The 17,384-nt window shown below is 38.1% G+C and overlaps 1 protein-coding gene across 1 annotated transcript in view; it reads right to left on the minus strand.

The window, feature by feature from the left end:
• Positions 1–4,297: 4,297 nt before the first annotated feature.
• XG (Xg blood group) overlaps positions 4,298–17,384 on the minus strand; it is a 19,796-nt gene continuing 6,709 nt past the window's right edge. Inside the window, 7 exon segments of the mRNA XM_009069426.1 lie at positions 4,298–4,470; positions 4,745–4,783; positions 5,307–5,363; positions 6,257–6,322; positions 8,776–8,811; positions 12,467–12,523; positions 12,852–12,893. Of these exon segments, the coding sequence (XP_009067674.1) occupies positions 4,298–4,470; positions 4,745–4,783; positions 5,307–5,363; positions 6,257–6,322; positions 8,776–8,811; positions 12,467–12,523; positions 12,852–12,893 (470 nt within the window).

Raw genomic sequence — 17,384 nt, forward strand, 5'->3', positions numbered from 1 at the left:
GATTCTATGATTCTATGATTTCAGAGAGCTTGTGCTATTCAGAGGACTATGTATCTTTACACAAATGCATTAATAAATTCACACCTATTCACACAGTTTTTGTCACTAACCTAGAAGTCAGGTAACCGTGACATGTAATTCAGCCACACAATGTCTCTGCAAAGTAGTTTTAGGCTGATGTGGTTCAGCTGAGGCATTGTTGAATCAAAATTTTCTGTGAAAATCAGTAACTACTTAGCAGACATCAGTAACTTAAGACAGTGAGCCACCAAAGAAAATGCATGGACTATTCAACCATTTAAAACTTTATTTCCAACAATTTGCAAGGGATCAGTGTTTCCCCTCCAAGCATTTGTTCTCTCACTCACTGGCAGAATCTGAAAGCTCAACTGCAGAAGAGGGTGTCATTGCTCTAGTAGTGGTGAGGTATTTAAGGAAGAAAGGACATAAACACATAGGAAATCAAACTTTACTTATCCCACAGAAAGAAAATTCTTGGCATCTGTGTTCAGCATCAACTTACATAGACAAACAATTAACAATACACTTAAATAGCAAGAGTGCTGTTGTAGATAATTTAACTGGCAGATGTATTTCAGTTGGGAAACTTTATGATCCACAAAAGCTTTTTCTTGGTAATAAAAGTGATATCTACATTTAGATGATTTTCTGGTTTACTTGTGTGCCAGCAACTTTTTTTACAGCATGGAATAGATATGAAATATGAGAGTCAGTAATACAAGCTAGAGTTCTGATGTTTTAACTGACAGTTTTCCTTCCTTCCTTCCTTCCTTCCTTCCTTCCTTCCTTCCTTCCTTCCTTCCTTCCTTCCTTCCTTCCTTCCTTCCTTCCTTCCTTCCTTCCTTCCTTCCTTCCTTCCTTCCTTCCTTCCTTCCTTCCTTCCTTCCCAGATTTATATACATTAGAACTTCCCTACATAGCCCAGAAATTATCTGAAATAATAATAATAGAAATAATTATTACAATAATTATAAAATTATTACTATCAGCATAGTCATCATCCTAGTTAAAAGGGAAGCTAACACTGACAAGTGTCCCTGCACACTGGTATGTCAGTCATATGCTGATGTAATTAGACAAAAGATCTTCAGAAAGTGAAACACTTGGGTAGATGGGGTTTACCCATTAAGATTCATGGGTTTTTTTCTCTAATTCTCCATAATAAATCTGTTTGTGGGCTAATAATATTAGCACAAGTAATAGATTGTTGTAAAAATATTAAAATTTTTAAATAATTTGTAATAATAGGTCAAAAGCAAAAATGTTAACATTGGACATAGATCCTTCTGTGGACATTGTTACTGAAGAAAAAAAACAGGATAGATTCTTAAGGTGGTTTGGGTTTTTTCCTGTAATTTGTCTTTAGTTCGAAGCATTTCTTTCTCTTCCCTAGTGGGACATAGTTGAATTTATATAAAAAGGTATCAGCCTTCATATGTCCAAGAAAGTAGCAAACAAAACAAACAAAACTTAGATCATCTTGGATAAAACATATTGTTTATTGAAAATTTTCAAGAGAAAGAAGCACAACATATATTTTCATGATTAAACAAACAACTGAAGTTGTAACTGCAAAACACTTTATAAATATTTCATTAACCAAAACTTTTTGTCTACCTGGAAAAAATATATCAATCTGTTTCAACTATTAACATGGAAAAGTAGTATTTTTAAAGAAATATCAAGTGTCCTTGAAAACCATATTAAAAATATTTTCTCATTCATAACTTACAGAGATAGTCACAAAAGTGCTCATTCATTTGTATGTTGTCAAGATATTTCTCTATTTAAACTGATGTACTTGTTAATTTCTTACTTTCAGGATCAAAATAAATATTGTAGCCATGTAAGCAACTGATATATAACCATGTAAAGTATAATTTAGATAAATAGTATCTAAGTCTATGAAAAACATGCTTTTTCAGATTATGCCTTTCTCTCAACAATTTAATAAACACAAAATCATGTTTAGCTCCATCTAAATGGAATTCCAGTAAGAAAAAACATACTTTCCATATAAAGATGAAAAAACCCACACAGATTTCCTCTGTGCTTTAAAGAGTTAGCTAAAAGGGCTGTATTGCAGAATAATGTCAGTAAACAACTAGTTTTGCCAGTTTTCATGTGCATTTTGTTCATTTGCTAGTATTTTGAGTCAGTTAGCTAAATGAAGGCAGGGAGACTGAAAAGGTGTTAGTTTTTGTTGATAGATTTGTCTGCACAAAGATGTTTGTTGCCATGGCAAGGCTGATTAGGAAGAAGAGAAAAAGATGAAAGAGTTTTGCTAGAAAAACTATGTCGACCAAACCTCCACGTGTGTATGAAGTTTAAAAGTAATTGTGACTTAGATTTTAGAGAATGAACTGTCACAAACCCGTTCTAAATTCATCAGAAAACTTTGTACCCATTTTCCTTTTTCAGAGATTATGAATAAGATGGTTCTTAAAAAAAATCAGCATGCCAGATTAATGCCTTCAAAGGCTCCTGCAGCAGGGCCTAAAGTCTTCAAGAAGAGAAACAAAATTTATGTGAAGTTCTAGTTCCTGAGAAGAGCTAAACACTGTTTCAACAATTTATTAAATAAATAAATAAGTGAAATCAGCATGTGTTCCTCTCATTTTTTATTTGTTTAAACAGTGGAGTGTCAAAATACATATTATTTTCAATATATTTTAAAATTAAGAATGAATTTCCTCTCTATAGTTCCTTTCATTGTTCTAGAATTCAGACATAAATATAAAGGCATTAAAATTTTTAATCCTTTGGACAATGTTTTCCTCAAACATTTAGACAAAACAGAAATATACTGGAGAAACCCAATATGTTTGATTGGAAACCACAAATTCCTTTTTCCTATTCTGTCAGAAGGATTATGTTTTTTGGCTGATTTTGAAAGCAGAAAAAGAAATTTGTGCAGTGACTCAAATCCTCACAAATCCAAATCTTTCCATTTTTAGCTTATATTAAACTTGATTTCTTTGTTGTTTAAAATAACTTCTGAGTCAAAATCTGTATCCAACATTTGTCAATGTAGGTTGGACAGTGCAATACAATCCCCTGATATTTTAAGCACATCTTTGATGACATAAAGCTCAAGCTGCAAAAGTGACATCAGATTAGAGAGAGGGGGATTGCAATGTCTCAAGAAAAGGTTCATTAGAGGAAGATTTTCTTTTGTCAGAATGACAAAGTAGAGTGTCACCAACCAAAGGAGCCTAGGGTCAGAGGGTAACTCTTCTTTCAGTGGTTTACACTGTAGCCCCACCTGAAATGGGAAGATTGAAGATTCATTATTTCCACCACAAGATGTTCTTTGCCAGGTTTTCTGAGGGGTTTTTTGCTTCTGTCCTTTTGAGACAACAGGTGGAACCTGGTATCCCCAGGGACATATAGTGACTGTTGGGACCATGAGTGCACAAACAGCTTTCACAGCCCGGACCAGCCTTCCCCAGGGCATCCTGGGCCATGCTCCAGCTGGATTTCTCCTGTGTAACCCTACCCAAGACTTCCTCTAGTGCTCAGGCAGCAGCAGCTGCCCTGGAGCCTGCTGTGGCACCGCTAGGATGAGGTTTTCTGAAGCACTGGGGAATTCCAGATCTCTTGGAAATGCCTGTGAAGCTTCTCCACACACCTCCTGTGTTTCACCTGTGTCTTAGCTGTTGGTCCCATCATGGAACAAATAACATGAATTAGAGGTTTAAATTGCCCTCTATGGCAGCTAAGGGCCAGGGCTGAGCTGTTCCCACAGAGCTGTAACCTGTGGGAATCCAAGCTATCACCTCCCCAGTGCTTGGTGCATGCAGAGGGGTGGTGATGGCAAATTGGGTGCCATGGACTGGCCAGCCACCATCTGGTGAATAAAAGGCAATTAGCTAGGCCCAAGGCCAAGCCAGGACACCCAACCAGCTGCCCAGGCTCAGGGCCAAAGCAGACTTGTGGAAATGTGACTCAGGCTGGGGCAGGAAACCCACACAGACCAGAGCTGAAATGGGAGGCCTGGTCAGAGGGCACCCAGTGAGGCTGGTCTGGGCCACCCAGGCTGGTTTCCACACACAGACATACAACAGTCAGGCCCCTTTGTGATGGCAGAGACCTCACACCCTGTAATTTCTTTTATAAGGTGGTGGTCACGTTATAGCTTCCTATGCTTGTCCTTGATGAAGAATATTAATTGCCAATATCTCTTACAGACCAGTGAAGATGTTCAGGACAAAATTTTTAAATGTTCTCATCCCTGAACTATTTCTCCTCCCACTCAAATTGTTTGTCAAATGGTTCAATTCCCATCTACTTCAGCACTAAATCAGTGGGAAACTGATTTGCTCTTACCACGTGGTTTGAAACAAAGTCTCTTATTCTTGTAAGCAGAGTATGCTGCTATCGATCCAACAACCAATATCACAAAAGCAGAAATTATAGGCGATGTGACTCCAGCTATTAATCCTGAATCTGTGGGGAAAGAAAGAGGTTGGGGTTTTTTAGAGACACTGAAATGGTTTGACTTAAGCATATTCTGTACTAAGGTATGCTTTTATCAAACTATGAAAATTGTTTGGTGAAACTACAGTTAAGCAAACGACTAGAAATTATGCTGCATTACAGTTGGCGTGAAAATTGTGTCTTTAAAGTCTAATTTAGTATATGTGCTACCTTTATAAGGTTAATTTTTTTTACTGTTTCATGATGATCAGAAACAAATTACAGAATAAGTTATTTACTATACCTGTGTTTCCTCCATGATGGAAAGGATGCTCATTTTCTCCTGGAATAGAGGGTAACGTTTCATCAAAAAATGTTTTTTGTCTTGAGAACAAAGTCTTTACTCAGCAAAGTGTAATTTCATACAGAAGGTGAAAGGGGTGACTCAGCAGGGCTGTAAGAGAGGGGCTCCCATTCCAGTAGGAGGCCAATATATTCTGGCTAATCTCTACTGCCAGAAAATCAGATGATTTATCAGTAATTTAAGTCAAGATCATAGACCTGGTGCATCTACTTTCAGTTCTTGGCAGAAGTCCCTTGCTTTGGGACTGTCCTAGCTGAATTCAAAGGGATAAATCCTGCAGGGTTCTGGCATATGTCAGAATGTTACAAAATATTTAGGAATATGTTTCAAGTTTTAACTTCAGGCTCAAAATCATGAGCTTTGGTGAAGCATAACTAATCTAAATAAAAGTAGTAGAGTCTTGCCCTATACCCTCAGTGAGAAACAGATTACACTAAAGCATAACCAACCATTTCCAAGTTTTAAGTGTCAGCAAGACGCGAGGAGAATTGGGAAATGCTACCTGTTATCACTGGTGGTAAAGGCTTCCCATCAAGGAGATCTGAGTCATCAAAACCTCCTGCAAGATAAAGATTCAGGTTCCAGTTGAACAATTAGGTAATGATGGTAACACCTTCAGGTCCCTTGTCCAGTCCTTTTGTAACATTCTAGGGAAGGGTGAGTGACTTTTGAAATCCCATCTTCAGCATGGTGAATGGGGCATGACCATTGCACTGGATGGTCACCTACTCAAATTCACCTGAAAGCCAAAGTACTAACACTGTTGGTGTTCTGCATCTGTTTAGGTACCTGTGGGACATTTGGGCTTGGGCTCTCCATGGCACAAATCCTTATATAATACGGACATCTTGAATCCCAGCAGTTTCTGAAGCAGAGTCAGTGGGTTCTTTCCAGGAAAGATTCCAGAAGAACTCCAGAAGGACTGTCTATGGCTTACCACTACAGTTATATCAGAAACAAATACAGGATACATGGTGGTAGCCAGGACAGATGTGCCACTTCCACTTTATTTAAATGAACCAAACTCAAAAGCAATACAGGCATACATCCCTCTCCCCAGTCCCACCTGCTGTATGCCCCATCTCAGATACACATTTCAGTATGGATTTGAATATAGGCTTATCCATGCCCTGTGGCTAGATGTCAAATTTGAACCTTCACATAGTTCAGTGTACACATACCCAAAACCAAAATGCAAACAAGGTAAGTTTTAATCTTGTGCCACTTAGAAGCCAGAGTCCCACATTTTGGGCAGACAGAAAAAATTTATGCTACCAACACCAAAACTCAGAAAACCGTTTCAAATGCTGGGTCAGGAAGAGTACTTACAAAAGGGGGATGAAGGGAAAGGGTGATAAAAGCTACTAACAGAGAAATAAGAGAGTAAACATTCAAAATATCTGCTCTGAATAGCTCACAGTGCAAGATTTTCTCAGGAGAAAATATTCTTACCAGAATTGCCGTAACTTCCTGGTCGTGGTGGAAGAGGTGGGTATAAAGGTTTTCTTGAGATGTCACCTATTGATAATTAATATTGTTAGATAGCTCAACGAGCAAAACAGGGAGCTGTAAATATAGACTATGATAATTTGAGGTTTTGTACCTCTTTGTAATTTATCCTCCAGTGAATTAATAGAAGGGTCTTGTCACTAGTTAAAAAGACTTAAGCACTATATCAACTATATCAACTAGAACTAATTTGGAAGTGAAGAGGGAATGTTTTCAAAGTTAAAATGGGAGAAGAATTCACAAAAGCATTGAAGGAAAATACTTCATGTATTTCTGGCAAGTGCTGACATTGTGCTGGGAAGCACACTGTGTTACTGTGGGTGTCAGTGGTGCAGTTCTGCAGAGTTGACAGAGACACTGGTGTTCCAGGCTGGGCAGGAGGACACAGGTTATCTCTGTGCCATCAGCAGGTATTAATAAGATCTGCAGATTAGTTTCATCTAACAGATGCTGAATTTATTTAATGCATGATGAATTTAATGCTCTTGAACAGTGTGCAATGAACTCAGACTTCGGCTTTGTTGTTGTTTAGGACTTTGTGCTAGAATTTAGCCTTAATTTTTGCCAAAGTATTATAAAAAGATGCATTGGGTAGAGTGGGAGATCTGATGACTAATAGCAGTTTCCATGTACAATGCTGGAGTAGCAAGAACTGACTCAGGACAAAACCTGCCAGATTTAATGTCTAGGATTGCTGCTCTGCATATTATAGAGTAGGTCCTCTTGCCATCTTTTCTTCAGTCACGCATTTAATTGCTCTCATAACCGGAGAATTTAGCTCTGAATAAATTAAAATTAGGACACAGAAAAAAACCAGCAATTTTCTCTCTCTCCTTAAATCTTTCTTTCACCTTCAATACGTCCCAGGTGCCCTTTTACTATGTTTTCTTCTTGCCTTGATGTTAAATACAATGCTTCTTTTTCTGAGTAACATTTGGGTTCTGATACAGCAAACTTTAGATATGTTTAACTCCATTAGAGTTTAGCCTGCAGTCAGTGGATTTTAGGTAAAGTCTTAAAGCTTTGCTGAGTAAAACTTTGCCCAGTTAATCATCTTCAATAGAAAAGCTCTGTTCCAGCTCTCAGTGTAATGAACTAAGCCTCACCATGGCACAAAATTTCTGTTTCTGCATTTATTAAGTAATTTCTAGGCATAAGAACACATATTCTTTGCCATAGCTAGCGAAAAGATGTTGTCCTCACAGCTACTGATAATAAAGTACACATCATTAACCTCATTATACCATACATGAATGACACTTCAGAACCTGAGCCAAAAATGGAGCAAAGAAATAAAAACTGAAACATCATTTGCCATCCTCAGAATGAAAAGGTTGGGTTTAGTGAAGATACTAAAGCTATTCATTGATAATTTATTCAATATACTTAACCCAACCTCTCATAACAGTACTCATTACAAACTTGCAGGAATGGAAAAATTAGTACAGGCAGAAAGAAATGACAATATGAACATGGGAATTATTAACAAAATTAGATTCAGTTCTATAATGTGTGGACTAATATGTCATTCAAACAAAGGCATGAAGTGCCATAGAGAAACCTGAAAAGGGGAAAGAACAATATAAAAGATGTCATTCTCTAAGACTGAAATATGAGTAAACCAGGCCACTGTGGCTGGAGTCATAATTCAGAGGTTCAGTGCAATAAGCTGAGAATTTTTCTTTTGTCTGTGATTCAAGGAGAATTTTAGGCTTTTATTCAATACCAACTGCATTTTGGATCATTTCAGTGAACCTTGCTAGGGTACTTCACACCCTTGATATACCTCTAAACAAACTAAACAAAGGTGGAGGAAAAATTCCCAAAGTTGAGGATTTCATATGTCTGTACAGCCCAATACAGTACTGTGAATACTTCCTAGGTCACATCTGGGTGTTACAGAAACACCTGGAAGTGAAGGAGCAGGTTACAACAGCTTGAGCGCTTCAAGCTTAAGCTACATATATATCTGTAAGTGCTCATCTCTGAAACATTCCTTCCTGAATTTCTGATTTGCCATCAGCAGAGCTACAACAAGCTCAAAACTCTCCATCCACTGTTACCTCTGATTCCTAATCTTAGGAAGACTCATTTTTGGCAGATGAAGAAACTACAACCATCATCTGCTAGAGGCCACCACACTGAACCGTAACAACTGGATGAGCCACACTTTCCCTCCCCAGCCATGCCTGGCATGGTTTGTCATGGTTCTGTAGGTCACAGCTGACTGAGTTCATGCAGGTAGGCCAGTCTGGAAGCTCTTGTAGCTGGCAACCAGAAGCTGTCCCCAGTCTGCAGGATGGCCTCAGGCAGAAGGGCTGCATGTATATGAGCTGTAATGGCTCTCATTACCACTGCTCCTCCTGCAGTATTGAAATTTCTTTCCACAAATTAGGCAGAGTTCAGGAAAAGGCTAGGAGAAAAAAAATACATTATATCTGAAGAAAGAAGAGAATACTCACCCCCACCAAGAGCATCTCCTAAATGTAGGTCATTGTCTAAAAATGAATAGGCAGGAGATGTAGAAAATTGAGTTACACACAATTCTTGAGGGAAGTGAAATATGAGTTTTAAGAGAACACGTACAACGGAATGTTTGACAAGCACCTTTTTCAAATAAGTTCCACAAATTCAAATAAAGTAATTACACTTTTCTTGACAACTCTCATAGAATCTCATATTTACCCACACACTAATTGACAAATGATACAGTATTTTCTTCTCCAAATATGATCTTTTCCTGCTTTAAATGATGTCAGAATAAATCTTACAGTTGAATCAAGATCATTACCTCTTTAATATATCTGCAAGTACATAAATAAAATTAGCTATGTAAAAATATTAAATTGTACCTATTTTTAAAATATACTAATTTATTAACATGTATGTGGCTAAAACTGGTATATGTATGTTTGGCTTAAGAGTAACGTGTTGAATTGCAAAAACTGAATATCCATTTCAAGAACAAATACTAGGAAGCAATAAACCTACCTGGGGAGAGAGATTGAATCAACTAATCTATGTAAGGTCATGGTGACATAAAATTTTTTTCTTCCAACAATCACAGGTGTCTGTCTGAGGTTGGGTGAGAGTCTGTTTTTCTTTGGATGAGTTAGAAAGGTTTTAAAAAGAGACTTAACTATCTGCATGTGCATGTTACACAGTGATTCAACAGGCTGTGACCATTGCCCCAGCACTGTACACGTGTCTCGCTGTACCTGGGATGGAATTTTCCACCCAAGAAACAATTTGTTTGTGAGCTGCAGAGGCATAAAGAGGAACTCTGTTTCTGAACATGCACATGTGGTTATGACTATGTGGGTGACATTCTAGGGTGTGTGTGGAATGAGAGCGAGTTCTGAAAGAAGTACATTAGATGTATGTCATAACTCTAACAATCTCTTGATCTTCATAAATCTGGAGTGCTAGGAGTCAGAAGGAAAGGTACAGCAAAATCTACCTAAATTTTGATACCAGTGCTTATTGCCACAGAAAATTAGATAGATACTCAATTAAATAAATATCTTGCTCCTTGTAATCATGTCAGAATTCCTGGAATACAGGAAAATCACCATGCAGAAGTCTGCCTTCTCGTGTTCTCTATGTCCAAAAGGGGTGGGGAGCTGCTTTTGCACAGTATATAGTCTCATTTGTGTAACAACTCAGAAATGCTTTGATGTCACCAGGCAATCGGGCAGGAAAATCATCAAATCCATACTACATGACTTGGTTTGTTCTTGTCCTTCTTGATCCTCCCTGCCTGGCCAGCAGAGTTGCCTTTCAAAAATACCTTTACCTGTCAAATGCTAACACTGTAAGAAGCAATAAATTGAAAACTGGATTCACTTTGTTATTGAGACGAAGAACTCAGGTAAAATTCAGGTTCCGCTCAGGAATGTTCACACAGAGATTCATTGCAAAAATGCTAAGGTTGATATGAATGAAATACAAATGGGAGTGTATGGGTTTTGCCAGAAAATTCAGCAAAGTGTTAAGAGAACAGTCAATAAAGGTCACCATTCTCAGCAGTAAAATTCAGGAATGTGTTGTTTCTGTCAAAACCAGCAGGCCTGCAACTCTGATAAGATGACAGCACAGATGACTTGTCAGCAGAGGAAAAGCAGAAAGGCATTCTAACACCAAAGGTTGCAGCATATCACTACTTTCCCTGACTGTCCACCCAAAAAAGATTCTGTGGACATAGTCCATGTACCCCAAACAAGCAACACCAGATAGTGGGCAGCAACCTGAGCTAGGGTTCAGAGACACTGAAGTAAGCAATATTATGAGTCAAAGGCTCTCTCCATAATACCTGGTGACTCCTAAGGGGTATAAAAGATCTGGACATAAACTAGCTTATCATTTCTGATCAAGAAGAACCACAGAGACAGGGTAAGAGCTCAGTAACTTGCCTCTTGTTACACATACACTTACCAGACCATCTAAGCACACACACCTTGGTTCTCACGAGTATATGGGTTTGAGGATATGGCTGAATTAAGTCAAATGCAGTATGAATGGGAGTGGGTCAAATGATCTTATTTCAAGATTTTGTAAAAAAACATCACCTTCCATTAAATTTGGTGATGAAATTTGTTACAGTAGATGGAAGGTGCCTACAGGAGAGCTTCAACTCAGGCAGACGTGCATGGGATGCCCAGAGGACACAGCCTGTACAGTAATTTGCCTCAGCTGAGCATAAATCTCAGGCAGCCTCACTTCTCAATGGTACTGGCTGAATGAGACTTGCAAGACACCCTGAAGCTAAGATGAAGCATTAGGCAGATGCTAGAACATAGTTTTGTATTGTCTTTCTGCACTTTCCAAAACCGATAATTGATTTTTTACGTTGTAGCTTGTTTTTGTTTTAAATTAGTTTTAATTGCTTTTTAAAACTCTCTGAAGTTCTCTTCAGTGCTGAAAGAGACTCCAAAATGTTCTGGAAAATGTGATGTTCTTCATTCACAAGAGTTAGTGAAGCTGATTTGTGCAGGGCAGATAATCATTGGGTGGTCATATCTCTAACAGCTTTAGCAGTCCCTAAAAATCAAAATCCTTTCACCTGACTGAGGCAGCTTCAGTGCAGATATTGGCATCTCTTCACTACCTTTAAACACGACCAAGGACAGAGTATTTTAGGGCACAATTCAAGTAACTTACTTGAAATGTTTACATTAGAATGAAAACAAATACACATTTAGTGCAGTATTTTAAGAGACACTTCTAATCTAGGTCAAACACAGATTTTATTTGCCAAAGAAGTGGAAAGGAAGAATGCAACTATTAACAGCTGTCGAGGATACCACATTCACAAAGTGCTGCCTCTGTTTGTTCAAACAGTGAACCAGAGAATTGTATGGAAAATGTAAGAGCTTTCACCTATCTGAAGTCTTACTGCAATGTTTATCCAGAAAAAGACCTAAAGATGTTGTGTGGGCTAATGTTATCCAGCATTTTCCAATCCAAGCATTCTGTTTGATAGACAGAAATTTATTTCTGTGTAGTTTAATTGAAACAACTCAGTGTTATCATAAATTGTTCCATCATAAAGATATGTGTGGTTTTATTGTTGTTTGGAATTTGGTTTTTCTCAACAATAGCAAGTGTTCATTGGAATTTTTCATTCTCAGGACTACAGGTAAAACCTTGTGGTTCTCTCTGCTGTTCAGAGCCTTTTTTTGTTTCTGACGTAGATAGTTGTAGCCATGGATAATATGGAGTAAATACATGGTGAGAAGAAAGAATACCCAGCTTCTTTTTGATTTTTTTCCAAGTCTGTTATCAAGCAGCATGGATAATTATGCAGAAAAAAAAAAGATACTGGGGAAAAAAAGTAGAAGAATTGTTTGCCATTTTTAGCAACAGTTACCCATTGTTATACTCCCCAGGGAATTCAGTACAGTCTGGAAAAGAATGAATAAAATCTTCAGGAAATAAAATACCGTCGCTGGCTAGTCATGCTCTAAAGCCTTACTGGAAGCAGTAAAGACACACAATTGTTCATAGTCAAATCCCTGCTTAGTTTAGGTAAAGAGCACAGCTATTGTTCACACAAATGATCTCAGCTAAAGTACAGTGGCAAGTATGATCAAGAACCTCACATGGGACAGTTTCTTACATGTCTAAAATCAGTTATGACCCATTATTACTCACTCATCACAGGCCTTGTTGGTCTTCTGATCACTGTAGGTCTCCTGGTAATTATGTCGTCTGTTGGACACAATGACATACCAATAAACAATAACAGCTTAAACTTTTTCAATTTAACAAAAGAAGGTATCTGCAAACCTAGAGAGCTGCATTCAATGTATCACAGCAGGTGCTAAAATTAAGAGATATGTTTTCAAAGCCATTTTGTTTCTTTACTTGATGAAAAATTTATTTTATGACAGAAATATTGAAATCTAGCATTTTCCAGTTCTGTATATCTTTAAATTAAGTAGCAGCTACTTCAACTTCCATTCCTCATGGAAAAGGACTCAAGACTTATTATTAGGTCTAAATACCATAGTAAAATAAGGATAGGGGATTTACCTACCTGGGTGATCAAGGGCATCAGCTAAATCAAAATCACCTTGACCTAGAAGGAAGACGACAGAAGACACTAAGTCATTGTGCAGATTTCCATGACCTCCAGACCTGAGGGCTCTGGACAGAACCAGAACACCAGTAAGAGGCAAAAGAAAAACCCATTCAAAGAGGAGCAGGCACAGAACAAGCTATCAGCTGTCACTCCTGTGCCATGCAGTCCTGAATGACTGTGCAAGATGGGCCCATTTAATTCAAAGGAGCTATTTGTTTGGGTAGAGCAAAGACAAGCTGCTCTCTCGTGTTATCCATCTCCAGCTGCTGTGCAAATATGCCTTTGAAGAAGACAAGTTGCTTGTTACAGGGCACAGAGCTGTTGCCAGGAGGTGGCTGAAAGTAGCATCCAGTGTGGTACTTGCAAACTGAAATCATTAGGTGAGAATTTACTAGCTCAGCTTCAGAGAGCAGCTTTACTGGCAAGTCTGCCTTGTGATCGTTTGTAACACAAATCAACTTTCTTTTTTTAATTCTTCCTGTAACATGGGCCAGAAGTAAAAGATATTAAGATGCATTTACCTAAATTAGTTCCCACTGCACCTTAAATAATCCTTCCTGCTCTGTGTTAGGTGACAATGATGTCTTTAAATGTCACAGCAGGGCAATTAGCAACCTGACCTTTGAAGTTAGCACATAAATAAAACTGGCAAAGGTTCAAAATGTTTAAACTGAAGCATATGACTTTGAACTAAACACACACAGTTATGCATCTGAGTTTTACTTTCAACTGTACAATCTGCTGCTTCCTTTTCAGTGCACAGCCTTCATGAAACCTCTCTTTGCAGAATGTGTGTCTTCATCCCAGGTGAAACAGCAGAATCCTTGTATTTGCATTCTAAATACAAGATCAGCCTATATAAACCCACAAAAAGTCACTATGTGCCATGACTTCCCTAAACAGAAAAGTATTACTGTGCTTATTGAGTAAGCCTCTTTATCTGCATCCATTTATTATCCCATCTAAAAGACTTAATACTGAACTCTATGATGACGTGTTTTTCTTGGTAAGTATTGAACACTTCACAGCCAGAAAGGTGTAATTGTTCAAGTGGGGAAACTGAGAAACAGAGAGAAGCTGTCAGAGGTTCTTCAGCATGACAGTGAGCTCAGCCTCTTTCTCTTGACAGTGCTGTGCATCTTCATGGCATTCTTCTCATTAATCACTGTTCCTGAATAACAGCTTTTGCCTGTGTCAAATAGCTCCTGGAAAGATTAATTATCAGTAGTGAAACAATGTGTGATCCTCAAATAACCATAAGCACAGGAGCATAAAGTAGAAATGTTTTGATTTCCATGAGGATTTTCATGTAAGTCTGTGAGCTTAATTATAGCTGCTCTCTGATGGAAGAGAGAAAATGAGGCAGGCATGCAAAGTAGGGAATGGCTTCTAAAGCCATTCAAAACTGTACCTATAAACTATTATGAGATGACTGTGTTTGGTAAGGAAAAGCAAATTATGGCATAGGACTTTCCCAATAATGTTATTAGAGTAGCATTTAATCTCTTATAATTTGATCTGTTCTTGGAGTGTCATCCCATCCAGCCACCTCTCCTTCCCTGCCCTGGCCTCTCAGTCAACCTTGCCAAGTCCAGTAACCTTTGGATGGGGTCTTTGGGTAGATAGTATACATGGAATCATAGACTCACAAAATAGTTTGGGTTGGAAAGGACCTTAATAATGTTATTAGAGTAGCATTTAATCTCTTATAATTTGATCTGTTCTTGGAGTGTCATCCCATCCAGCCACCTCTCCTTCCCTGCCCTGGCCTCTCAGTCAACCTTGCCAAGTCCAGTAACCTTTGGATGGGGTCTTTGGGTAGATAGTATACATGGAATCATAGACTCACAAAATAGTTTGGGTTGGAAAGGACCTTAAAGATCATCTAGTTCCAACTCAACTCACCATGGGCAGAGACACCTTTCACTGGACCAGGTTGCTCAGGGTCCTATCCAACCCTGAACACTTCCAGGGATGGGGCATCCACAACTTCTCTGGGCAACCTGTCCCAATGCCTCACCACTCTCACAAAGAAAGTCTTTCTAGCATCTAATTTAAACATACTCCCTTTAAATTTAAAGCCATTATTAAAGCCATATTCTAAGGCTCTGGTTATTATTTTAATATGAATCCATTAAATACTTAAGTATATAAAACAGACAAGTGGTTTCCTCCGAAGACATTCCCTGTGGAGCCCTGAATGCACCACCAGCCCTTAGTGGCCTGAGTCCCTGCCCACTGGCTGTCACAGCCATGCTGTTCCCCAGCCATGAAGACATTTGTTCTTGATGCAGTCCCTACCCACAGGTTGACATCCTGGCATTGCCTTGACTCATATATTCAAACTATATTTTTCTGAAGCATCTCTTCAGTGCCATCAGTACAAGCAAATTAAGCTCAAGTGTTCTTTGATTTTTATCCTCTGGTTAATTTCTCATTCTTCATCAGCATCCTGAGTGCTGGAGGAGGCTGTCTGACCTGAGCCCCACTGCTGCAGGATACCATCATCAGGGCTCAAACCATTTCTTGTCAGAGTGAGTCATCAGAAACAGTTTTGTAACACTGAAGAGCTGTTGGCCAAACAGCTGGTTTCTTACAGGTGCCAACACGCAGGAACTAACAGTATGGAAAACAAATACCAAAGTCTTAATGCTGTAAAGACAATGTGACAAAATTGTCTTGTGAAAGAAGGCTGTAGAAAACTTTCAGGTACAATATTTCTTTGAAGTTAGGGAAAAGAAAAAGTAGAAGGTGGAATTTAATCAGGTTATGGAATCAAAGCAAGATGATGCAGATGCTTTCAGTTTCATGAGAATCAAAACAAAAAAACCAGACAGAAACAGTTATTAACATCTGTTCTTCTCCAGGCCAATACTGAAGTTTCTCTCCCCTGTTGTATGTCTGTTCTGTTATCGAGAAGCTGGAAAAAGGCAAGAGGTGTTATTTTGAGGCTACAAGGGAGAAACAGAAGACAGCTACAGAAATTTGGAGAAGAGAAAGAAGAAGACTGAAGATCTCTTGCAGAAATTATTCAGATTGATTTTTAAAAAATTATTTCTGATGATAAACCAAGAAATATAAAGCAACAAACACCCAGCATGGAATGACTGCTCAGGAGTAAGTCAGGAATCCATATAGAAATCTCTTTGTCTGTGTATATATGACACCTGACAGATGGGCAGATTGTATGTGGACATCTGTGCAGCATGGTAAGTGATAATGCAATAAACCAAAAGATTTTCTTGGACTTCGATCCTAACTTCCTCCAATAAAAACATCAAATGATCACAAGAAGTAAGATTTTGTTGAGCAGAACTTTAACTGCTCATTACCATTTCTGAGACTGTACCTAAGCATTTTAAGAGTCTAATTTAGGAGGATAGCAGATGGTTAAATAGCTGAACAGCCCAGATTTCAACCACAAAATGGTGGGTCGAAAAACAAAACCATATTAGACTCAGAAAATATTTAGCTCAATAGGAACTGCAGTCACTTTTAGAGAACTGTGAAGATAAATGACAAGGGAAATAAATTAGTCAAGCTTCTCCAAAGAACAGACTGAAAGAAATTAATTTTCCACATAAAAAAAATGACTTTTTTTTTTTTAAATCAGCTTCAATAATAGAAACAGCTGGAAATATACGGATGAAAATGAGAATAAAAGAGATTTTAGTGGGGTGAAAACAGCTTTGTTCTAATTTTCCACAAAAATGACTTTTTTTTTTTTAAATCAGCTTCAATAATAGAAACAGCTGGAAATATACGGATGAAAATGAGAATAAAAGAGATTTTAGTGGGGTGAAAACAGCTTTGTTCCTTTGGGGTTTTTTTATTTCATTGTGGGTTTTGTGTGTGTGTGTGCGTTTTTTGTTGTTTGTTTTGTTGTTTGTTTGGGTTTTTTTAACCTGGACAAAGTTATGAAGAGATTTAGCTATGCAGGTGATAGAAACAGCTGGAAATATACGGATGAAAATGAGAATAAAAGAGATTTTAGTGGGGTGAAAACAGCTTTGTTCCTTTGGGGTTTTTTTATTTCATTGTGGGTTTTGTGTGTGTGTGTGCGTTTTTTGTTGTTTGTTTTGTTGTTTGTTTGGGTTTTTTTAACCTGGACAAAGTTATGAAGAGATTTAGCTATGCAGGTGGTATTATCTCAGCATTATCCCTGTTATTAATGCTTTAGGCTAGTATGCTATTTCTTGGCATCACCTCTAACATTTCTTCTGGGAGTATGTCTGTTTTGACAAAGAAATAAAATTACTGCAATACTGGTGTTTACTGGGTGGTCCTTAAGGATTCATAACAGAGAATTTGAGAAAATGCTTATAAGTTCCTGCCTGACACCACAGAACAGTCCTTATCTGCAAACGAGAAAACACAAAGCTAGAAAGGCAGAACTTCCAGGCGAATATATGGATTGTATTGCAAACGAACTTATTTTAATCATTTTCATGCTAGCAGCTCAAACACAATGAACTCTACTAACAGCAG

The sequence above is a fragment of the Acanthisitta chloris genome, unplaced genomic scaffold (genome assembly GCF_000695815.1).
Source record: "Acanthisitta chloris isolate BGI_N310 unplaced genomic scaffold, ASM69581v1 scaffold18052, whole genome shotgun sequence".
Taxonomy (NCBI): domain Eukaryota; kingdom Metazoa; phylum Chordata; class Aves; order Passeriformes; family Acanthisittidae; genus Acanthisitta; species Acanthisitta chloris.